Source organism: Ischnura elegans, chromosome 12 (assembly GCF_921293095.1).
Source record: "Ischnura elegans chromosome 12, ioIscEleg1.1, whole genome shotgun sequence".
NCBI classification, from domain to species: domain Eukaryota; kingdom Metazoa; phylum Arthropoda; class Insecta; order Odonata; family Coenagrionidae; genus Ischnura; species Ischnura elegans.
In genome coordinates, this window is record NC_060257.1 from 47718303 (window position 1) to 47743710 (window position 25408).

The 25408-nt window shown below is 37.4% G+C and overlaps 1 protein-coding gene across 1 annotated transcript; it reads right to left on the reverse strand.

Moving 5' to 3' along the window:
- Positions 1 to 563: 563 nt before the first annotated feature.
- LOC124168799 (abhydrolase domain-containing protein 2) lies at positions 564 to 22370 on the reverse strand. The gene is made up of 7 exons (XM_046547110.1): positions 22064 to 22370; positions 21271 to 21455; positions 20744 to 20911; positions 16538 to 16724; positions 8289 to 8483; positions 5894 to 6048; positions 564 to 3462 (listed from the first exon to the last, which is right to left on the reverse strand). The coding sequence occupies exons 1-7, from the start codon at positions 22216 to 22218 to the stop codon at positions 3185 to 3187; spliced, it is 1323 nt and encodes a 440-aa protein (XP_046403066.1). The 5' UTR covers positions 22219 to 22370; the 3' UTR covers positions 564 to 3184.
- Between the last annotated feature and the right edge of the window lie 3038 nt (positions 22371 to 25408).

The window sequence follows — 25408 nt, forward strand, 5'->3', positions numbered from 1 at the left end:
TGTGATATGGCAGCAAGTGTCTTTAGAACAACTTCCTCAGACAAAAATTCTAATTTTTAATACTAAACATGTGGAAATTTCCATGGAAAAATACCAGCATTCCTCTTTTTAAATTGATGAAATTACCTAACACCGTTTCAGGAGGCAGTTTTGACAATGAAGTGCCTTGCCTAATAGGTACAGTTTGAATTCTTATACTTTTGAGTTTTATTTATTATTAATGTATGCATTATTTCCAGATGTTAATATACATACAATTTATTTCCATTTCAGTTTTTTTTAAATGCAAATTCTTCTCACATTAAATTCGGAGTCAGATTTTCCATTTGTGCTTACATCCCTTACAGCAATTCTCTAAATGCCATTTCTGAATGGTATCCTTTCCCACAGGTGATGCATTGGCATACTTTTATCACAAAATCAACAGAAAACTGGTTTAACTGAAAAACCTATTCAAGATTAAATGAAAATGACAGATTAAATATGATAAAAGTAAATTAATTCCTAAGTACCATAAGAGATAATGGGTATCAATAAAATATGTAAAAAAATGACACTCACAATGGAATTGAATATTTATTCCAACAGTTGCTTAAGCTTTGCATCATAAAACAATTTGCAACAACAAGCATTCCAATGCGTTAAGGCAAGACGATCAAAGCTTCACATAAATACTATCTGAAATTCAATTTATCAAAACATTTTAGAAATTATAGATTCCTCCATAAAATTATCTAAAAACAATTGAAATAACACATTTTTATTGTCAAACAATACAGATTTATAAATCTCTATAATCTGTGATTTCATTCATCAATGGGAAAAATATAAATAAAGAAATGCTTCACTCTACCTAAAATTGAGACTTTTCTCGTAGAGAATAATGATAATGCCAATTAAAATGTAACTTGATTCTTTTATCACAATTGGGTTTATAAAAAACCTTGGTACCACTTCTCATTCAGTCATGAATGGCTTAGCATCAACTTTCCCTACACTTCAAAAAATCAAGCCATAAATTTTGAAATTTCATCATAATGTAAATGCACTGTGCATTCTTTTGACAGGAATTTGGCACTTCAGTTACATAAAATGTAACTTCTCATGCCATTTGCTTATGAAAATAATTGACTATGTCATCTATACATACTTACAATAGTGTGCCACTTTCCAAATCTCTTTCTTTATAACAGAAAATAAATAAGTTAAGCTCATTTGGTAATCTTTTAAATAAAGTTATCAACAATATATTCTGGTCACACAGTCCATCTAATATAAAAAACTAATGTCTTTGGTTTACAGTACTCAAATCTCCCAAGTCACACCAGACCACTGCAAAATGCAAGGATCCTCATCACCTGTAGCCCATTTAGATGAAAACCATCAAGTATGGAATTGATGGAGATATCGATTACAAAGGGTGATTATTTGAAAATAGTAAATCAATGTAATAATTGATGGTGATGATGATGGAATGAACTCCTATGTTATCCAACTAAAGAACAATAGCATCACAATTTAAATACAAGAACATACATTAAATTGATGGTCCTCAAAGCAATTTTCGTGGGATACACAGCTACAAAATGTAACGCCAGACTTCAATCTTTGAAGCCTCATTACCATTTGGAAAAAACAAATTCAAGACCTCAAAACCATGAGGAAAATGAACCCAAGCAACAGCGTCACCAGCAGCTTATTTTGATTCAACCTAGTCCTCAATGGTTAACGTTCCCAAAAATGGACATTTGTAATCACAAAAAAACATGTATCATTTGATGAGGCTTGGTGGGGGTTACAAAAAATGAGTACATTGAACAGTCAAGATCGTTGGTAACATTAGGAAGGTATATCAAAAATAAAAAATACAGATATGTCGTGTTGCCAGGTATTTGGCTGACTGGATGATTATGAAAGTTGAATTCACAATACATACTAGTGAAAGCCAGCCACATGTAGAGTCAAAGTTGATGAAAATATGAATAAAAACCTTGACACAGTATCAGATTTACCCACATATAGGTTGCACACATGTGTTACACAAGATTTTGTCAGCATAACAACATTGGTTATATGGGATCATTAAATGCACTCTCAAGAAGCTGTGAAAGACCAATTTTTAAATGATGCAGAAAATTTCACTTGGTTTCAGTTCCAAATCTCTCAAAAGACCTTAAGCTTCTTGAGTACAAAAGGGAATCTTGATAAGCTGGTCTGAATTATCATCCTTATAGCCTAATTTTTTCAAAGAAGGTGCACTATACAGGTGTAAATTCGAAGTCTTGAATGTATTATGAAAACTCCAGCTCGGCAATCACCAGGAAAATTTGAACCCCAAGAAGAAATTGAGTCAAACATGTGTGTTACCTCTGACAACTTGGCTTTCACGAATTTTGCTTAATAAATGCACTGCTATAATACCTTCATCTGATGATGACTTGTTGATCAATCATTTTAACATTATGTTCATTTCTTGGTACCACTATTGACATTGAGGGTTACAACAAAAGCAAAATTAAATAGTTATTACAGACGTACCTACCATGCTGTTCAAAGAAATGAAATAAAAATATTTTATATATTTGCTAAATTCTTCCCCAGCCAGTGAAAGTTAAACCTTCCACATACTGCAAAAAAATTTAAAACAATGATACATATCTTGATATTTCTTTCTTTCAGCATTTGGTTTAAAGGAATATTCCATAAATGTTTAATACCCTCGAATAAAATACGGGAAATACTGAATTTCACTTCACTGTAAAAACACTGGTCCATCTGAAGTGCGCACATATTCTTACTGAACAAACTCAGCCTGCCTACACTTTTTACACACCTATTCTTCTTCATATTTGCATAGCCAACACTACTGCACAGCCTCTCAAGAAGGTGTTAATCAAAAGAGGCAGGGGAACAAAGCACTCCAAAATTGACTCATAAAGAGAGGCTTACAAAAACTGTGATATTACAAATAATTTCATCAAGTTTACCCAAAATTTTCCTGAATAATTTAGGTCTTTAAAAAATACACCTCAATAATTTTACCCCAGGACAGGGCTTAATTCTGGAATTGATTTAGGGATTAAAAATGAGCTTAATTCACAGCCACAGACAACGGCTACACCAAATATTTAGGTTAGGGGCTTGAAGTTTTAGGTTAGCGGTGTTGCATAGTAATTTCTGCAGCCTACATTTGGCTGATAAGTGTGCATTTTTGGTGACGTGGTTGCTTGTTTTTCGAGCATTTTAAACATTTAACCGGACTCACAGACTCCAAAGTTGGCATAGGAGGAGGAATTGGAGCTGGTTTGGTATTATTAGCATGCACATATGCTAGGCCACCAACCAGGGCCACAAGGGATCGATCAAGCCATGTAACTGGATTCGGGTACATTAGGCCACCCTCGTAAAATCCAAGATGACCACCATGTCCTACCTCGAGGTAGAGAGACTTGTCATTGCTCGCTGAAAAATAAAATGCATAAAATGAATGAAAAGATCAAAAATGATGAGTATGTACCATATTTTCTCATATACCGCACCGCTCTTATATCGTTTTCATTTTAAGCAATGTCAAAAGTGGAGTGTGTGTCATAAGGGAGGATATGCAGATCATCTGATTATTTCCTATTTAAATATGTAGTAACTACAGGGAAAAGCATAACAGCAATGCAACTAACATACTCCAGCAGAGCAATTACATTTGTTCTTTAACTTACCATACTGGTTACGGCACACTGATGTGGGCCCACTGGCCACATTAATATTACAGTTATATTGCACCAACTTTTGTGAAATTATTATTTTCATAAATCCATTGTCCAAAAGACAAAGTACACCATAAAGGAGGCTGTGCAGTATATGAGAATGTATGGTTATTATCATTTTACACTGAAACTCAGCAATTTTTGGAGATACACATATCAGGATGAACATAAAACAATCACTGTGTTTGCCAACCAAAAGGCGATAAGTCTGGCCTACCCGAGTCGGGTTGGTAAAGGAGAGGGGCGGTAAGTAGGCTGACTGATCTCTCTTTCGAAGCAAGTCTGGAATTTGAGGTTGGACCAACCGGTCTAAGTGGTCGGTACATGCATTAAGCAGGGCAGTGGTGAATTACAATCGTTCCTCGTCATCTGATGGAAATAAATGAATAGATAATAAATGATAATTTAAGAAACCATTTCCAAATAGGCTTCCGCAGAGATTATGATGATATTTAGTGATTTTTCCAGGTATTCTTCCGCGTTTATCCATTTTGTAGGACAATATTTTGCCAACGTTCCAGTTGGCTTCCTCAGGTCCACTGAAGACCTTCAGTGACCTGAAGGCCTTCAGTGGACCTAAGGGAGCCAACTGGAACGTTGGCGAAATATTGTCCTACAAAATGGATACATGCGGAAGAATACCCGGAAAAATCACTAAATATCATTAAGAAACTATTGATTGACTTAACGTGATGGATGGATACACAGCACAAAGAGGAAAGCACCCAAAAGGAAGGCAAATGGAAAGATTAATAAGTGAAGATTGATATGTTAAATCCATGTTGGTAAACTCAACATCAGTTCATTTTTTCTTTCCAGATCATTCATAGTTCAGACACAGTTTGGTTGGCAAATATAGTTAATGAGATCAGTATTATAATATTTACATGAGTAAAAAGCAATAAGGATACAACTGCCATATCCAGAAATACTCGAGAATTACCATACCAATTTTTTGCGAAGAATACTTTACTTTTCCAGGTTAAAATAATATGTAATATAAGAGGAGGGATTGAAAATGAAGGTTTTACATCTCATTCTTACATGATGCTGAAACAAAAGAATGTAATACAAATTCTAAAGAATCCTACCAATATTTGGTACTCATTTATATTTTTCAAAATACATAACTTTGGCAAAAAACCTGTTGTGTTCACTATCAAATTAGAACAGAAAATAAAGAGCATTAAGTATTATGGTACCTATAACGTAGTGTTAGGTAATGACGGAAGTAAATAACAAACTTGCTAAAGGAAAACAAGTAATTGCTGCTGTTCAAAGCTAATAAATGATCATGTATGCATAAAAATGATAATACTTAATACAGAGATAATACATGGAAAGATAAATTATTTTGATTAAAAATATTAACAATCACAATTGTTTTGGGCCAAATTTTGTTAATCCATCCCAAAAAACGAAAAATGCCTTAAACATCCTCAGGAATGGGATTGCACATCAATTCTTCTAATTGTTTCTTGTATTTTCACTTTAAAAATTAAACATACCAGCATTTTTCTAGTTCTTGATCTATCGCACACTTCTTGAGCTATTTGCAATGAAAATTAAATGCCCATAACCCTTTCGTGGGAAAAGCTGATGGCATAGCAAACTCCTGTCATGCAGATCACTGATTCTCCATAGCTACTAAGCCTTCAGCATCGTAATCAAGGTTCATAGTTATATTCAATTTAGTGAATGATCCCTTCCCTCAATGAGTGGTTCTCCCTGAATGAGTTCATGAACCGAGCAGCTAAATCTTACCAACTTATGAAAAGTGCATGGCAACTTTCACATTCTTGATTTTAAACTTATGAAACAATGGCTGAATGAGGAAGTTATTTTTGCAGTGTTTATATCTTTACATCTTTCCCTTCCATAAACCAAATTCTGGTAACAAATAGCAACTTTGAATATGATTGAAAGAACCCATTAAGCCAACCCATCAAAATATTTGCATTCTGCAAAACTGCAGCTCACAATGCATCACAAGTACCATCGGGGGCAATTTTTCTGTACCGTCCAATTCATTACATGGGGATTTAGCTATAGCTAAGAAATCCATAGATGAAATAGTAAAAAAAAAAATCACACCTCTTTCAATTAAAAAAACACAACGGAAGACTTACATGCATGCATTCTAATTGGTTCAAGCAATGGCTCAGGCACAATTGGATCATCCTTAGCATTGATGAACACCATCGGAATAGTGATTCCACTAAGGTAGTTAATGCAGCTGCTCCAAGCATACATTTCTGACACAGAATTGAAGTTGTGCACCCGCCTGTAAGAAAAATAATTTGATCAGTAACCATGACAACTTTAAAATATATTAATGTATTTGGATTAACCAATAACATGCACAATAAATATTTTAATTTATCACCCAAGAAATATTTTGAACCAAAGAACGAACCCTCAAAGCCGACAAAAAGTTCCCGATTAAAAGGAGATGCAGGCAGAAAATCTTCACGACATCATTCAATAGCTCAAAAGTGTCCAAATATTTGGGATAACAATCAAACTGGCAAACCGGAGAGTTAACAACTGACAACTGCTTCATACACACCAAGTAGATTTAAGTGACAATGTAATTAAAAATTGCTGCTAATAATATATTTTACTAGAAAACTAATATAAGGAATCAGAAATTTGCATCAACATAAATCAGAGTACATAATTATGAAAATGACTATTGCTACTTATTAACCCTATCCTGCAGTGCCTACAATTGGAAAACGATTTTGGGCTAAGAGTAGCATAAGAATATTTAAAACCTCTCTCTACGGAGCTCTTTTTTGGGGGTGAATTGCCTGGGTATTTTCATCCCTCAGATTTGGGGCTTAACTCAAGGGGGGTGCCCATCCCTTACCCCGGCCACTGAAATAGACCCTCTAACCCTATCATAGCACGAATCCACAGTCAGCTTAATGCATAACCAGTATTTTTTTAACCAAACATTGTAGTTGATTTTCAATAATTTACCCTCATAAAGAATTACTAATGCTTTTTTTTAAGCATTGTGGAATTTGAACGGGTTTCTAGCGTTAATAACAACAGAGTAAATACAAGGTAATAAGGCTATAAGTCCGGAAGTCCGTTATTTTTAATGCAAAAATTATGCTTAAAAATTGCTAGGGTATAGAACAAAACAAAGAATTCATTTCAAAGTATAAAAACATTGTAGTATGCAATAAAATATATCACTGAAAAAAATATTGAAAACATAACCACTTCGCAACGGATTCCTGTGTTGAGGATGATCATAAATGAGTGGCAGGGTCGGGCTTAATTGCCGAGGAGTGGCCCTAAGGACTCGCTAAGCTGGGTCTCAGGCCGGGCCTGAATGCATCCGACAATTGCTACCTCAGTGGTCACTTCCCTTCCCTCGCGTCGGCCAGAGCCGACATCCGGGCATCTGCATTGAAAAATCCGCGACAGCTATACCCAACGTCAGGTGTTATGCGTTTGAAAATGCCCGTTGGCTCCACCCGACGTCTGGTGCAAAGGGTTAAGGCTGGCAAAGCAAACTATATGGGTATTTCCATGAAAATGTCAACTTTTTCTCACAAATTAAAATTTAGGCTGGAAATATTTTATCTTTATAAATCAACAGCTAATTGATTGAATTTCAAGGAATCAATGTTTGAAATATTATTCACAGCCTTGCTAAAAGTGTTCAAACTATACTTCGATTCACAGAGCTTTGAGGATGTTTAAAATCTTTGGAGGTTGACCTCGCAGTAATTCCGTCACATGTTAATTATGGGCTTGTTTAGAAGGTATTTCGATAATTGATTTTGTTTATGTACATGAAAATCACCTTCGTAAATGTTTCTTGATCATGCGCAGTTAGAAGTTTTAATATATTTTTGTATTTTACAAATCGATCGAAATATCCTGTGGCATAATTTTCTCTAAAGGTAATTCCGTCACAAATGGAATTGCCCACATGGAAAATCCGACCATATTAATGCAAATAACTGACAAACAATATTGTAATTTTTAGTTCTTATAGTTGAAGAAGAGATTTTGAAAATATTTTGTAGATATGGTTAGCCATGAAATGAAATTGAACAGAATACATTAATGATATAACCTAACAGATTGAAAAGATACAAATAAAGCATGGTAAAGCAACCTGGAAATACTATAAAAAATTATCATGGATGGATTATCAGGGCTATTCGCTAATGTATATCATTCGACTTCTCTCTCAATTCCTTGGATTCGTAATTCTCTGCTGCACTTGGATAGAGCAAAGGTAAAAGTCAATTCCAGCTGATTTGATTCTACGTCCATTGCTCTTCACACATTGACTCTACTAATAAATGCAGTATAACATAAATTAGCTTCCAGCAAAAAATAAATTCTTAACTGCTCTAAAGTAAATTCCACTTCTGCTTGCCAAATATCTAGTCCAAGCAAATTGTGTCCATGAATAAAAAGGAAGACTTAAAACACTCATGCAAGTTACAAGGCCTGAAACAATGGATATGGGCATAATTATTGAAAATGGAATACCTGGTGTAGGCCTCATCCAATTCCGGAAGTGTGGCAGCTGCAATGATATCATTTTCATTGAGGCCACAACGTTGTTTAGTTTCATCAGACAGAAGCACATGGCGGTGCCTTAATATAATACTTTTCATATTTTCTGTCATCACATATAGATAACATCGGCGAAAGTTCTGCCAATTTAATAAATACTTTGTCCCCCTGTGGTAAATACATTAAAAAATAAAAAACACATTACAAAAATATAAATACAATTTACATATTGCAACGAATATAAATCACCATCGGACTATAATAAATTACAATAAATCCCACTCTAATGAAAATTTCGCCAGTAATTTGCATGCAAAAAATTATAAAAGTATATTAGAATTAAAGATTCATAATATGGTTAACATTTTCTTCTAATCCCCAAAACATTATTTTCACTATATTCTAGCCTTGCTTCTCATATCTCTACCCTGATGTGTACCATTCACTGTACGTAATTCAGCAAATGCAATGAAATATATTTGCAGTCCACTGCTATGATATTAAATGAATTTTTCTGAATATCATAAGAACCCAGAATTTGCATATTTCAATGCATCTTTCACATCTCAATGCAACAGGACCGCATTTGGTGATATATTGGTCATCCAATATCCAGTGCTCACTCAAAAATAACACTGTCCTGAGTTGCAGGAGGAAAGAGCATCTAATATAGTCAATCAAGGCTTTACAAATTGCTCCCTAAAAAATGCTGTGATGGTGAAGTCGATGACATTTGGTGAAATTTAAATGAAGATATGTTATCTCTGAAGAAGGCAACAATTTTTTAAATTATGTTACCGGTAATCTGAGCACTTTAAATATTTGAAAAAACCCATTAGGGAAACTATAAGTAGTTATTATGCATAATGTGTCTTATGTGAATGATAGCCAAATAAAAGTTAATACAGTAGACTCCTGTTATTATGAAGTTCACGGGACTGAAAAATCTGAGGTTCGTAAAAACGAAGTTCGTATGAACATTTCTTTTAGGAATTGTTGGAAAAAACCATACGTGATAAACACGATTAAATTACGCGGATATATATATAAACAGGAAATTTCGTTTCAGTTTCGGCATGCGGCATGACATAATCGAGGGTTGATATCTTCCCGAGAACAGTAAGTCCGATTTACGAACTAGATGCGTTCCAAGACCTTGTTCCTAAGTTGATAAACCTACGGTCCAGCTGCCGAGAGTTGTCCGATGACAGGCAGAATGGTCTAGGTCGGGGTAGCGTTGCCAGGTAAGAAAGTGAAACGCCTACTAAGGGCTCCGTGAAGAAAGGAGACGGAAAGGATGACGAGCGTGAAGGACCCAGTGCAAGAATTACTTGTTTTGCGGATTCAAAGAAAGGGTATGTTTTCGTGGATCAGGCTTATTTCGCTGCTCTTTATGCATTTAACAACATTGTATGACTGGGCGATGCTGTGAGGTGCCTTTGGGGGACAGCGATTGGCTGCGAACCGTGCTGGCGCAGGGTTATCCGCACCTCCTATTGTGCCGTCATCGGACAACTGTCGCCGGCCGGACTGAATGCAAGGCATCGAGGAGTACGGTTATCCTGCGGAATGCTTCATAACAATTGTGCGCTAACTCACGATTGTGGCGAACTGATCTAGCTGGGCATGCAACGTAGCCGGAACCGAAAAAAATCACTCTCCGCGGCAAGGAACAACGGGCGAAACACTGAACAGTTCCTAACTTCACACCGGATTCAATGATACTTTGTTCAGATTATGCCCAGGGTGCGATTTCCTCTACGCCGTACCGTGTAGCAACATCCGAATGAAAAGGCGCCAAATTCGAAATTTTTGAATGCTGGCATCTCTGAAAGTTCGTAAATCAAATGTGCGTAGGAAGAGAACTAACTGTACATCAAATTTACGAGCTGTAATGAGTCTGTCACCACGATTACCCAGGAATGAAGCTTATTATATGACGTTGCGTGTATGGTGCAAAAAGAACCATAAATGACGCTCTTGGTCACAGAACACGAGGAGAACTTAAACGTGGCGTGATTATTAAAACTTAGCGTAGTGAATATCCATCTTAATACCGTAGCTTATGCGTGGAACTTCGTATTAAAGTTCATTTTGTAACCGGAGGAACCGGGACTGAGGTTCGTAATTTTGTAATAACATTTCTTTTCCTATAGCTTGGATAGGCCTTTTCGTCGGGACCAACGATTTGCTTCGTAAAAACGAAAACTTCACAATAACGTTGTTCGTATCAACGAGAGTCCACTGTAATATGAAAACATGCTAGTCTTTTGATGGGAGGGGGTGGGAAAAGGTAGCTGACAAAGTAAAATAGAGGGCAGTGGCAGATTAAAGGGAAGGTGGTAACCCCCCCCCCACCCTGATTTCTGGAAAAATTGGAAAGGGGGTATTCATTAAGGCTGCTCTCCAATTAAAGATTTTACTTCACCAGCTTCACAATATTAAAAAAAAAAATGGATGAACATCATACAGCTACTGAACTATGGACAATAGACCCCAGACATATTCCTGCAAGACATTTTATACCACCAAGGCATGCGCCAAGTACTCAACCATCCCACAAAAACAACACCTTAATCCTCCCCTATATGAGGAGGGGTGAAAAGCATTTCTTCATTTGGTTAGGTGGTGATTTTTCATTGCTGTAAGAACAAATGGAAAAAAAAGAAGGATGTGATTGAGCCTTGGTCAGTGCCCATGGTGCAGCTCTTATATCTTTGAAGGCGGATAGATTCGTAAAAGTCTAATATGTATATGATAAGATGCATGTTTTATGAGACTGATTTCATTGATGGTGATGGAATGAGAATAATACACCCTGCTTTGAGCAACAGATGCTTCATTGAAGTGGTCTAGTCCACAGCATGCAGCAAGCTATTTGAACCAATTTAGATTTTTTATCCATCTATTTCCAAATACCCTGAAAATAGCTCGTAACAGCCTTTATATCAAGGGTCCCAAAAAATGAGCTATTGCACAACCACAAATCCCCATACGCTGAATGGAGGTGAGGACTTATCGAGGTCGGAATAACTCCAACCAATATAGGCAGAGTTGCACAAGGGACAGGTGATTTTGTACATGTCAGACTTTGAAAGGGATTCATGGGATTTTTGGAATAAACATGAAGAAAATTAAGTTGTTCAAAATAGAGGTTGGTCTAATTTTGAGTTTTCGGAAATTTCCATGATGTCTCATAGTAGAACTGAGATGGAATAGGAGAGTGACATATTTCTCATCTCATGACGGTAAATAATGATGTCTTATTGTCCATTTACTATAGTGAATTTTACTCGCACATTATTTTCAGTATCCTGTTTTGGGGTTCCTCTCCCCATTCTACTGAAATCTTTAAAATTCAGAAGCGAATTATAAGGCTGATGTGCAATGACCCCTATGATTCACCTTGTCGTCCCTTGTTCAAGAAACTGGACATATTACCACTACCATGTGTGTATATTTTTCATTTACTTGCTTACACAAAAAGAAATCTATTTCATTACATTAAGAACCGTGATGTCCACCATCATTCCACGAGGCAAATTGACCAGCTGCATGTTTCGTATGTGCGCACCAAGAATACCAGCGCTGGTCCAAATTGTATGGGCCTTCAACTCTACAATAAATTGCCACCTGAACTTAAGGCACCATCAAGTGTCACTACTTTTAAGACCAACCTACTTAAATATTTGAAATTAAGAATGTATTATTCTGTAGATGAATTCTTAAACAAATTTTGATGTATCCTGCATCATTGTATATTTGTATTTATTGTATATATATTTTTATCTTGACGTGTCCTATATCCAGTGCACCCCTTGTACTTCTAGATCTCTGGACAAATAAACATTATTATTATTATTACCCATAACTTTTGGTGGTTCTGTTTTGTGAGAATTTTAACAATGAGGATAGTGTTCCTAAATCGAAAAAAGCTGGCCAAACATCATTTTTAAGACTTTTTGCAAGGAAGTTACAGGATAAGGCCAACAATATTTTGTACATGATAGGTCTGCATGATTTTTATGTCTAGCCATGTAATTCATCAAACATGAGCATGTTGAGGGCAAAACACCCAACACATAGAAATAGTCAATTCTAAGGAAATTCAAAGTAATATGATACATTTTTGTGTGACAAACGAAAATTTGACGTGCCCAGCAATAGAGCTAAGAAAAGGAAAAGCTTGGATCTAGCACATCTCCGGCTGAATCACCTTACACTGCATCAATGGGCTATCGCAGCGCATATGAGGAGGTGGCTGCAAAGTTGATCAAGGAAGTGACAACAACACCTACCAAAGCCAAATGCATGGTAACAAATTGACAGCAAAGGAGGTAACTGTATTTCGGAGAAGGAAGAGCATAAAAGCAGTGGTGTCACTAGGAACATGCTTTGGAGGGGATGAAGGGATCTGGGGCGGCGACCCCTCCTTTCCCCTCCCCCCTAGTCAGCGGGGGTCTGGAAAAATAGTTGGAAACTGACAAGCCTGGAAATACATTTTAGATCATTTTGATACATAAAATTTAACTTTATTCAGATGTCGTTATTATACGTCAAAACTAGACAATAGTTGGAAATATTTTTTCAATTTCTATGAGGCTTTTGGGGGGGATCTATCCCCTCATCCCCACCCATAGTTACTCAACTGGGAAAGAGGTAAGTCTGCAGGCTCTCCAGGCACACAACTATGACCATTGTGTCACGTATATATCGCAGAATATGGAGGAAAAACTTAATATAATTTAAATTGCATGAATGGTTTCGACAGGAGCTCTGGGAACTAAGTAAACAAACATGGTAACAAGAAAATGAGATGGATATGTGGGTTTTTGAAAGTATTTTGGTACCCCTACAATCATTAGATAATGACTCAGGTAAGGGTTGACATTCACATACGACAGTCTATTAGCACAATGAATTCTGGGAAGTAAATAAGCAGTTACTTCATTGCAGGGATAATTTTGTGGACAAACCCTCAGATTTCAGTTTTTGTAGGCCTTTCAATTTTTAGGGGCTGCAAGAAACAAAATTTAGAGCAAGGAACGACGAGAGGAATTTGTCAAAGGAAATCAACAAACTGCAGGCAGTTGATATTGGAAAAATTATGGTGAAAATACCGTATAAGCTTGTGTAAGAGGCGCACACGTGTAAGAGGCGCACCCCTATTTTGAGGATCGAAGCTATAAAGAAAAAAAATTTTGCGACATTTTTTTATCCTATCGTGTGGTGTTGCAGACGTATGCCTGGAATTTCGACAGTTATCGAAATGTCCTCTTTCAGTACTATTTGAAAGAGGAAATTTTGATAACTGCGGCGGCATAAGAGGGAGTAGAAAGAGCGATCCTCTCCTTGCATACGCCATCGCTCTACGTTGCTTGTCCTACTTACAAACAATTTTGTTTAAAAGCTCTCGCAGGAGTATTGCAATAGAATTGCAGCCGTGGAAAATTTTAAGGCAAAACACGACTGGCAAATGGCATGAGCTTTCCCAAGAGATTGAACAACAATCGCGGCAATCTCAGCGCCGTAGGATAATAACCACATCGTAGATTTAAGGCCCCTTGCACACACACCAATTTCGCACAGCCGGTAAAATATCGGCCGTCCACATTCCAATAGTGAACAATGGGAGAGCATTGGAGCTTGCACACGTACCGACCACACGCCGGCACCGGCAAAATGCCGGTTAGCGGCTGGCCATTGTCACTGTGGATCGCCGGCGACGGCTCAAAAACTTAGCAACGTATCGTTTGACCGGTAAAAATCCGGCGTGTATGCAAGCATCGCTTCGCCAGTAAAATTTCGGCCAATATTTTACCGGCCGTCCAAAATCGGTGTGTGTGCAAGGGGCCTAACGGAAGTACACTCGGCTCTCCGTCAGCTAATGCCTCTGCCGTTTTTTTCCTTTCCGAGACTCCAAAGGAAAATATCAAGTTACAGGGGAACAATGGAAACGTGTTTCATCCCTACCCCATTCCACCAACTGACCTTTTTCGGTCTACCAGGTTCAATTCCCCGAGTTTCTGGAGATCAAATGCTATGTGAGTCACCTTCTGAGCTCGAAGATATCTCGATATCTTTCAGCAATTGTATGACACGCACGAGGTTCTAAAAAGAATTAGACCTAACGCGACGTATCTTACAGCATTTAAGTTTTTTGAGCTCTAATTGATTGACACAAAGATTTATAGCTAAAATAAAGCTACTAATATTCAACATAGTCCAAACAGCACAATTTCGGAAGAAACAAGCGTAGCATAAGCGCATTCAAACAAGACGAGACGGACTGGAAACTCAGGCAACGCAAACTGCGTATATCACATTGCTGCGCCTTCGCCCCTTCGCTTTCAAGGCAACGACGTCACATGCAAGATCGGACGTGTTCTTCCCTTGCTCCTTCGCTCGTAGCTTTAAATACAGAGGGGAGGGAGCCCTCTTCCCTCGACCTCTCCTTCAGCGCTCTTCATTTATAAACATTTCCGATTTCTTCTATCCACCATTAAGTCCAACAATGAGCACACTCGTTCGAATTTTTTCAACCTCAGGTTGTGACACCAATATTACTATATGCAGTATAAATGCCGCGGGATGCCCACTCGTGGCAATAAATTTAGCGTGCGCTCCGGAGCGAATCACCCCGCGCGATCTTTTCAATGTTCACCTCTGGGGTACCGACGTGACGGCGCGATGCTTGCAAGAAATTCAAACAGGAGCATTTTAAAAATACGTCACTAAGGGAGAAACTCCCCTGCCTGCCGCTTGATTTTGACCCAGGGTTTCAGATGACTGACTCACGCTGAAAACCAAGGCCACTCAGTTCCCCTTGAACTTGCAACCGGTGAAGGGGAGGGGGGGGAAGATAAGAAGATTGTGTAAGAGGCGCACCCCCATTTTCAGCTGCAATATCTGAGGAAAAAGGTGCGCCTCTTACACGCGCTTATACGGTACATACAGTGAAACCTCATTAAAGCGAGTACGGGCTATAGCGAGACCCCCGCTATTACGAGATATAGCCGATGCACCGTCAATTGATCCTATAATAAGCATGTAAAAAATATCATTTTTACGAGGCCCTTTTGGTGTTGGCTCTCGCCATAGCGAGGGTTTCACCGCCGGAAAAACTTACACCAAGACTCCTAAATCTCTGTAATTGCTAGCGATCTGTTAGAAATGAAGTTAATGGAGTGCTCAGGCTCAAATTTATGTGGTAAACTGTCGTTCGATAAATAAGTAGTTAATTTTGGTGAAAATATTGGGGCATTAGCATTCGCGAATGCTTGATCTTCTTTTGTTCCTCGGGCGGCAGAAAGCAGTCGTCAGCATACCCGCACGTCCATGAGTTGCATGAATAGAAAGCATTTGATGGAACACATCATGGCCAAAAAAACACCAAACACGTCTAAGCGAGAAAATAAAAATAAAGGAGTAATATGAGGTATATTGGCTATTATTTGCACCACCTCCGGTAAAGCGACAATTCACTATAGCGAGTGTTTATTGGTGCACCGTGGGGTGTCGTTTTATCGAGGTTCCACTGTACATATTTGAAATTTATTTCTTTAAGAGTTTTACTGTTTCCAGTTCCACCTGTTCATTCAATTATTCACTATCTAACATGTGTGTAATGCTTAAACATAAACTAGTGCCTGGCGTGCTACATCTATGGCACTGAATTATATGATATAAATAATTTGGAGCACATAAAAATAGGGCCTGCAAATGATGCCACGTACTCGTTTGACTTATAACTCCTCCATTGCAACATTAAGAGTTTCAAGTGTCTTTGGCAAATTAGTTATTGTTTGGAAATAGATGGTAGGTCAGTGAGGAAAAGTAATTATTAGTTAATCTCAATCATCATACTTTCAATAGTAAATAGGAGTATTAATTTGGGATTTCATTTCAGATAAGAAATAATGATGGGAGCAAGAAGGTGTTGAAGAAAAATTAGAGGGACATAGAGAGTGAGCTTAGAGCAAGGGTGGGACTAGTAAAAGATCCCAAAAACAAGGTCCTGGAACTTTGAATGATAAAAATTATACTTTGACTTAATAAAGTCCTTCCTTCCAAACCAATTGAATAACTTGCACTTGAAGTAGTATAACCTTGGAGAATTCGTTTGACTTGACTTCTACATAGCTGTAGAACATTCACGATATGATACCTGGATTATTTACACCATTAGCAGAAGGAACTACACACACACAAAAATTACTCACTCAGTTGCACAATATCCTTGGCACACTGAAATCCCCCCAATAATGTTAGCAGGTTTCAAGCACTTTGTTTCACCCATGTATTTGGTAACGAGGTTTCCTCCAAGGCTGAATCCAATGGAAACTATTTTTGTGCTTGGGTGACGCTCAGCTATGTTATTTATCATTTCCATGTAATCCCCAGTATGCCCTAGAAAGAAAAATACATCAAATATGTGAGCATTATAATGATCCGTGAATAATTCAGATTATTTCAGAGTAAATAATAATAATAATAATCTTTATTGGTCAATAGTATTCATAAGATACACAGACCTCGTCACAGATGAAATTCAATTGCACATACATAAAGAATGTACAAGAAAAGATAGTCGCAGTTCATAGGCAGTGTACAATTAATAAAAATAAATGAAATATAATAGAAAGTATATGAATATATTAGAATACAATATCACATGTGTTAAGAGTAAAATATTCACTGACAGAATACAATGGCTGTGAGGCTAGTCATGAGTGAATCACACTCTTGAATTTGGTCAAGCTAGCCATTCTGGCTGAGATAGGGAGATGGTTAAATAGCTTGATACCTAAATTATGTATGGAGAATTGGGTTTTGGTTAATCTGCACTGATTTAGTGATAAGGAATTCTTATTTCTTAGGCTATGGTTCATGTTCATGTGGTTCATATGGTTCATAAACATGTATTTAACAGTTTAGTGACCATGAAAATATCAGTGAAAACTTTTTACACTTTAGAGCTGGATACCTGTGCCACTAGTTAATGAGATAAATTACCAAAACAACTATATTACAACTATTATATTTTTTTGAGGAATTATAAGAAATTTTGTAAGCATAACAAGTATTTAGAACTAGAAAAGAGAAGAACAAAATCAAATGCTAACATCTGACATTGGATCTTGTAGCTCCTGATTGCACTACTTCCACCAGTGGAAATGGGGTAGATTATACAGATAGTCACAGGTGCGGCACCCATTATTTGACAGAATAAAATGAGATATGAGCTCAATCTTACAGTTAGGGAATGAAAACTAAAAAAAATGCATCAGCCTCTTAGGAGGGTATATATAGGACAACATATATCGATGGCTAAGTTCTAACTACATGTATTTCAAATTTTGTTTTTAATTTCAGTGTGCAAGTAAAAGAAATTAATCGTTTTTTTGCTCTCCTGAAACGTTGCTATTTTTGAGATACGTGTTGTTAGAACTTAGCCATTGATATGTTCTTAGAACGGTATTTCCTCCTAAAGTAACTTAAAGGGGATAGAATAAAATTATACACATCATACTTCATTACTGGGTTAGAGACGGTTCCAGGGAAAAATTACATTCATATTTAACTTAAAATTAGGCAAAAATTGGCAATATGTAATCTTTTAATTATTATCCCCAACAGTTGTACCCAATGCACAGCCAACATTTCAAAATAATTAAATTTTCAAAATAATATTTCAAAATTATTACAAACCATGAAATGCAGAGGGATATAGTGAACAATTATTGTCAACAAAATACACAACATTTGACAACAGGTCGCCACAGGCGAATATACAATCATAATAACATATAATAGAAATTGAAACAAAGGGATAGAAACATAAATACAGGACGATGACACTGTGGCGTGGAGATGGAATTAAGGCCTATATATATATTACACCTATTATAATAGAGTATATATAAAGTAACACTTAAAATATTCTAACATTATTTGCTTCCTGGAGAGTCCACAAAAGATTAAAGGGCTTCTGAAATGTTTTTAAGCAGTGCACATGATGATAAAAATAAAAATACAGTAATTTTTTTAAAACAGACACCTTTGATACACACTAAACATTAATGTACATATGTCAGTTAGTCACACATTTCGTTGAGAGGAAATGAACTGACGTAGAACATGTGTGAATTGGAATCGAATTGGTCTGAAATTTGAGTTATATTCACTGAATTTCTGCTCTCATTCTAGAGGGTAAAATCTGATAGTAACAAATGGAGCACCTTGCACTTATAAACAAAAAGAGCCTAATGAAAAAAATTAGCACTTTCAATATAAGAGATACCTTTAGAGTTCAGGTCAGGATGTTGGACGATCATTTCCACGACTTAAAATGATATCCCTTGTTTTGGTATTGAACACTCAAAATCTGAGTAGAATTAATTAAGGATCTTCAAGTCAAAATTTAACCCGTCAATGCCCATGGGTGCCATAAGGCACCCAGAGCATTGCTGAGCCAACACTCCTGCAACGCATTTAATATGTGAATTTTAGCGTACATTTCGGTGCACATACTTAGTAGAAGGTTTCCTCTGTTGTTCAGTCAGTTTCAATTGTATTCATTGTATTGAGCTAATTTGTATCATATTTTTGAAAAGTGAAATATGTGTGAATTTGAAAAAAACTTTGGGCACTGAGGGGTAGAATATGGATATTAAAAAGAAGTTTAACACAATTTTTATCCACATCTCAGAATTAATTCTAACTCTTTTCTGTACAGCAATTAACCCTGCTCTATTCATACTCCTTAACTATCATCCCAGGTTACCTTAGCAATATATTCTGTAATGTAATTAAATTCTTCCTATAGATTTGAATATCAAAGATACTACTAAGGAAAAGCCATTACAGGTTAGCTGCATTAAGTTATTTTCAAGATGATGTTTCGTGGCCTAAACTGGCCACATCTTCAGATCAGGTCCGAGTCACAAGGCCATGAAATGTTATCTTGAAAACTGCATATTACTGATATGATGATTCTAATTCATTTCATTAAATTCAGTCTGATTGAAGTACAGTTTGTGCAAACAAATAAGGGTTAACATACACCTCTCCAACGCTGACAGGACCTTCAACTTCTCTGAATTATTTAGAATCAGGCATGTAACTAGAAATTTGCTGCGGAAAGCTTGGGTGATATGAGGGTTGGCTATATCGACATTCAGTTGACAAGTTGCACAAATTGGAAAAGCATATATTTCGTATGAAGTTAATAAACAAAAATTGGGTGTCAGAGAATAAGAGCCCCTGGGATAGAGGTTTCCTTAGCAGATGTATTGCAAGAAGTGGCCACAACAGAAAAATTTTCTGGGGCGGTTAAAGTTCCCTAAGCCCCTCCTCCATACTGAGTGTCTGTTTAGAATTTAAAGAGAGATGTCATTACCCAGATAGCACAAAGTAAGAGAGTTTACCGTTTCTTATGGTTTTCTTACAGAAAAAATTGATAAGCAGCTTATCGTAAGCTAAGGGACTTATATAAGGCAAGGGTAAGATGCTAGGGAAGATAAGGTAAGGAATACCGTCAAATATCCTCATGCGACGTCAGTCACTTCTGTGCGAGCACCAAAGGCAGCTGAACAGCGTACTACACATGCTACGCGGCTCATCTTGACATGAATTTAAAGGCTATCAGTGAAATTAAGTGAGTTTTTATAAGGGCTTAACAACTGATAACAGATTTTCCCGTGAATAGAAAAAAATTAATAACTGCAAGCGACCGGCTAGTGAAGATATAAAGCATAATACAAGTACTCTATCCATGCAGCGGAAAGAAAAAAAATTAACATTGGGGTGAACCGAACGTGCGACCTACGTAACCCAATTCCTGTACGCTAACCACTACACCACGGCAGCTGTTAAAAATGTGAGGTGTAGTTACCAATTAAATATCCAATTATGTAAAAAAACTTGTTTGGCATGTGCATGAAAAACTGAAACTATACAAGGTCCATACATTTTAACATTTATGAATTTTAAATTGTGGCTTGATAACCCGATGACTACAATACGTATATAAGATGTTCCTTCCGGCATTTTTATATTATTCTACGTCGCTATTCTTGTGAAATTGTGTGTTTTTCTTACGACCGTCATTTCGCCATCGGTTCATAAATGTGAATGGTTTTCAAATTTTGGCGGTATGATGTTATTTCTCATCATAATATAGAAGCGCCAATAATAAAAACATTATTTTAATACATAAAGGCCTTAATAAACACACTGAAGCGATGGGATAATAACAGCATCTACGGAAGTGCTGAAAGTTTGGCATCCATTTTGCCATTACTCTGGATGTTTGTCGGCCTGGCCGTAAGAAACCCATAACAAGTTTACTTGAGAAGCGACTTCCTTATTTCTTCCTTTCACCTTATCTCAATGACTTATAATATGCCAGCTGGGTAAGTACTCACCATAAGTGAAAATCCTGGGAGACGTAACCCGCACAGATGAGAGGGCACCAACATGATTGAGAACAGCACACCTGTAGCCATGGCATTGAGCATAATGGACAAATGTCCGAATGTATACACTTTCGCTGGTGTTTCCTATGCCTGGACAAATTGCCAATGTGAAATCATCTGCAATGGGAAGGAAATAGGAATTGAAAAGATGTGCATCACAATATCTATGGGAATAGATAATCTATGATGATAATCTATCATCTAATATGATTAAAGGAATGACATTTAAATATATTTACAGCTGTTTACCAAAAACTACTAGATATAGCGATACTGGAGTAAACGAATTAAAGCCATTATGTCCAGTCAGTTATACTTACAGGATCTCATATGTGAAAGCATGATTGGGTGACCGAGGTTAGTTTAGACATTGAAACCAAAGACAGCAATCATTCAAAGATATGAGACTAAATATGTCACACAACAGGAAAATCAAATCCAATCCCAAATAACCTTTTTGGTGCTTTAAATCTTACCTTCCTCATCTCGAGACATCGAAGTATCCAATGGTTGATAAAGATCGTAGGTCAGGGTGGCTCCATCTTTGAGGGATAGGTAAACACGTTCTCCCAAAGGCCAAGGGCACTTCACTCGCCCAATTATACTGTGAACAATTGTTTGCACGTGCCCGCTGAATCCCCATAACCGTGTAGGTGTGTATCTACCGATGAATGCAACAAAATGGAAATGAAGTCCACAGGATCAACTGCTTCAAACCTTAAGTTTAGGATATCCCCGTGAATGCCTTATATGTAACTATCGACGGACATCAACTAACAGCTACTGACATAATTGTATTCTAGAGGTTGATAGCAAAAATATTTCATGCACAAGTCTCGAATTAAAATGTTAGTGATTCACAATAACAAGCCAAAGTTCATTATCACAATAGCACTCGAAACATAATAGGTTTACTGAATGTAAAATTTAATTTATTGGGTCATGTGTTAACATTTCAGATAAGTTCACGGGGGAGGTGTGGATGGAATCCATGAACATGGCACTCCCACTTAGAATTCTTTTTAAGAAACGACGGAGTAACACCAGTAAAATAATTATCACATCTATTTCTAATTATAACAGTCAGAAATTATGTTAATCATCATTCAAAATACATCACCGCGATGACAGAAATGCAACTGATTAGCTCCCCGCCCACACATTTCATGGACACTTAATTTATCACACCATTTACAACTTTTTCTTCATCTCTCACAACATATCACTTAAGAGATAACAAGAAGACTCCTCGATCTAAATGTTACTTACGGCTCTTGAAGTATAGGTGCTATTTTTAAAATTGTCTCCAAAAAATTAAGATCCTTGCAGTACACGGACGGTTTTAAAGGTTGACTATTCACATTGAGAATGCGAAATAGAATACATAGGATCACAGCTATGACAGCCAACAGTGCAGTCGACATTTTGCAGTTTAAATGCTCATCGAGTCTCTCCAATCTAGTTTCATATTAACACGGAGCACACCAAATCAACACCCAACACACTGCTTCTTCGCACACCGGCACCGCACACCTTCAAGTTCTCCATCCAACTGCGCTAGAAGCAAGCAGAAAACGCCTGAAAAACTCGACTCCACATGACGTCACAGGTAATAACAGTTGAACAACGAATATTTTGAAAGTTATCTAATATTTGAAGAATTTCATGTAAGTATGCAACATTTCTTCCACTACCTTACCACGTAATTAGTGTTGCGAGCGTAGAGGAATCAATGAATTCTATTACTTATCTGCAGATAGCATTTATTAAGAATTAGGTTAGTGGGATTCGCAGAATCATTAGTTTCTGGACACGATTGTTGAGAACAACTCATTCCACCGCGAAACGAAGACGATCTCTTTCTCATTGTTCGATGCTTCGAGGCTTTATTGTTTGTTATTATTTTTAAGAAATAGCTCATATACGATTTCAAGTAAGTGCTCATGCGCTCTTAAATTGAAACATTCCTACAGAGGGGGATGGTGGGCAGAGGATTGTTTTCTCGGTCAAGGTCGCTTTTCGTCGCCCCTTCCCCCCTGCTGCTGTACCACGCCTTCCCCTTTTCGTCACCATCATAAATTCCATGGGCCTCTCCAGAATGTTGAAAATTTTTAAACGTTTACATTACTGCTTTAAAAAAGCAGAAATTATTCATGGACGGGAATAATTGAATTTGGTGTCTTCTGCGCATCTGTAAATATCATTTTTACTACGTACCTATTTTCTAGAGACTCTTTCGAGTCCATAGTAGGAATCATGGACGTACCCAGCGAGGGACAGGAGGGGGCAGCTTCCCTCCCCCCACCCCCCCCCGTTAGAAACAAAAATCGTAAATGTCTTTAAGGAAAATAACTTTTTTTCAAGCAAATAATTTTAAAAACCAATAAAGAGCTATTACAGTTTCCTTGAAATGTTGATTTCATTCACCTTTTCCATGCTCAAATCTTATCTACAAAATGAACAACCATGGCTTGTCCCCCCCTCCCCCTCGAGCACGGCCTTGGTGGGAATGCTAAGGTCATAGAGCCGGGTTAGGGGCCCATCAATAGTTAAAGATGGTTTCAAAATTGGTAAAAATTCTCATCTCTAATGGTAGAGTAAATGATAGATATACCTTGCAATTATTAAATTCTTATAACCATTGTGGCGATTGAGATACAGCGGGGTAGGAGGTAGGGAGAATGAAAATTCGCAGCCCACCGCACCAGAAATTGTCCCAGGTCCCCTTTTAAGGCCTGTGAAAATTCGCAGGCGAATTTGTAATGGCGAGCAGGGTCCTCAGCAAGATTTCCCGCAACAAAAATCATTCCTACGCCCCTGTTGAGACGCTTAGATACTCGAATAATGATAACAAGCGGAACTTTTGCTCATCCTCACAAGCCGCCTCCAAGCTGATAGGCACTCCTTTTATTCAGCATGGAATCTCGATTAACGCCCAAGTGTCTGCAACCTTTTCCAAGGTCTTCGCCAGCGGTGACTCACGCGCGTTTGTGGGCGTAAGCTAGCTGGAGCGTGATGTCACCTTTTTATCCGGTCGGTAACAAATGTATCAGACAAAGAACTGGACGCTATACAAACTTCCTATTTATCTTCAGTGTTTATAACAATTTTAAAGACAGCTTGAGGAAATAAGGGCAGAGCAACAAAGTTTTGATTTTGTTTCCACCCGTTTGGGGGCATCCGTTTATTACGTGAGGCATTTGGGAGGGGGGGAGGGAAGCCGATTTTCTACCTTATCTCATGTTGGGGAAAGGGGAGGTTCTGGAATATATGTAATTTTTTTCCGCAAGAAACAGTGTAAAATGCGATTAGTATCTTAATACTATTTTTAATCGATCTTAAATAAAAATAATGAAACGAATTTTTATATTAATAAATCCAACGCAATGAAGCATATATTTGCGATTTACACTGAAAATATGCATTTTGTTACAATCTAACTTGATATTAGAGCAGTAGCGGATACAGAAAAAAACTCAAGGGGGCGCAAAAGATATCTTGAGTTACCTTTAATTTTATCGTAATAAAATATAATCAAGTCAAATGCAGAGTTTAAGAAGTTTTTAATTAAAAATATAACGTAAAAATACAAGATATGCCATGTTATGATATAAAAAAGTTACAATTGTTGCTCTGCAATTTTTCGCAATAGGGGCGGCCCCACAAAGGGGGGGCGCCCCCTGCGCCCCCATCTTTATGCGCCACTGAATTAGAAGGAAGGGGTCGAGCTGAATCTCACGATATCTCACTCAAGGGGGAAGAGAGGGTCCAAAAATCGCAAAAAATCACCTCACGTAATTAATGGAAGCCCCCTTTCCTCAGCAAGATAAGCGATGAATTTCTCAGCGTGGTATTCTTTCCCTTGCGGGGAGGAGTGAAATCTGTTCCTAGGTCAAGCCTTATACTCTCTCACGATTGGAATGTGGGATAGCGGTTAGCTTTTTATGGCATCGCGGGAAAGCTCATTGCTATCAAGAAGAGACGGTGAGTGACTTCACCGAAGAAAGGAACAGCGTTAGAAGGTCTTACTACACTCTTGATTCATTCAGAAGTTCCTCCGCTAGGAGAAATCTCGGATCGCGTGACTAACCTTGTGTTAGGAAGCTCCCATATCGAGTCAGTTGCTTATGAATCACTTATCACATGGGATTATCGCGGCACCGATATTTGGGCGGACACCATATGAAACGTTGCGCAAAACAGGTTGATAAAAATGTTTATCCACTCAATCAACAGACTGTGAGAATATTCATTAGAGGGAAAGCAAGGTTTAATCCTTTTCCATCGAGACCAAATCTGTTTTCTTGCATCTTCCTTCCATAAATTCAGGGTCAGGTTCTGATGTAAGGTTTTAAAGAGGGTTCACCGAGCCTTGTCCCTTTACGACCACGTCTTCAGCAAAAAAATCTATCAACATGAGTAAATGAAATAAAAATTATATTAGAAACTGTGGAGCTTAAACTTGCAGATGTACTTGTTTTGTCTCATGTAAGTTTTGTGCCTTCGTTTTTTTTCAAGCTTATACTCCTTTGTGTGAAACTCTTTTTTCCTGGTTCAATATCACATGATCTGTTAATCTATTAAGGTGCGTGGGAATATTTTTTTACTCCTTCA

What these genes read in the sequence shown, in the direction of transcription:
- LOC124168799 (XM_046547110.1), bottom strand. Translation starts at nt 22,218, where the DNA reads ATGTCGACTGCACTGTTGGCTGTCATAGCTGTGATCCTATGTATTCTA. An exon ending in GCACCTATACTTCAAGAGCC is followed by an intron (nt 21,456 to 22,063) that starts GTAAGTAACATT and finishes ATTCATCGGTAG; the next exon opens with ATACACACCTACACGGTTAT. An exon ending in TCCCAGGATTTTCACTTATG is followed by an intron (nt 16,725 to 20,743) that starts GTGAGTACTTAC and finishes TTTTCTTTCTAG; the next exon opens with GGCATACTGGGGATTACATG.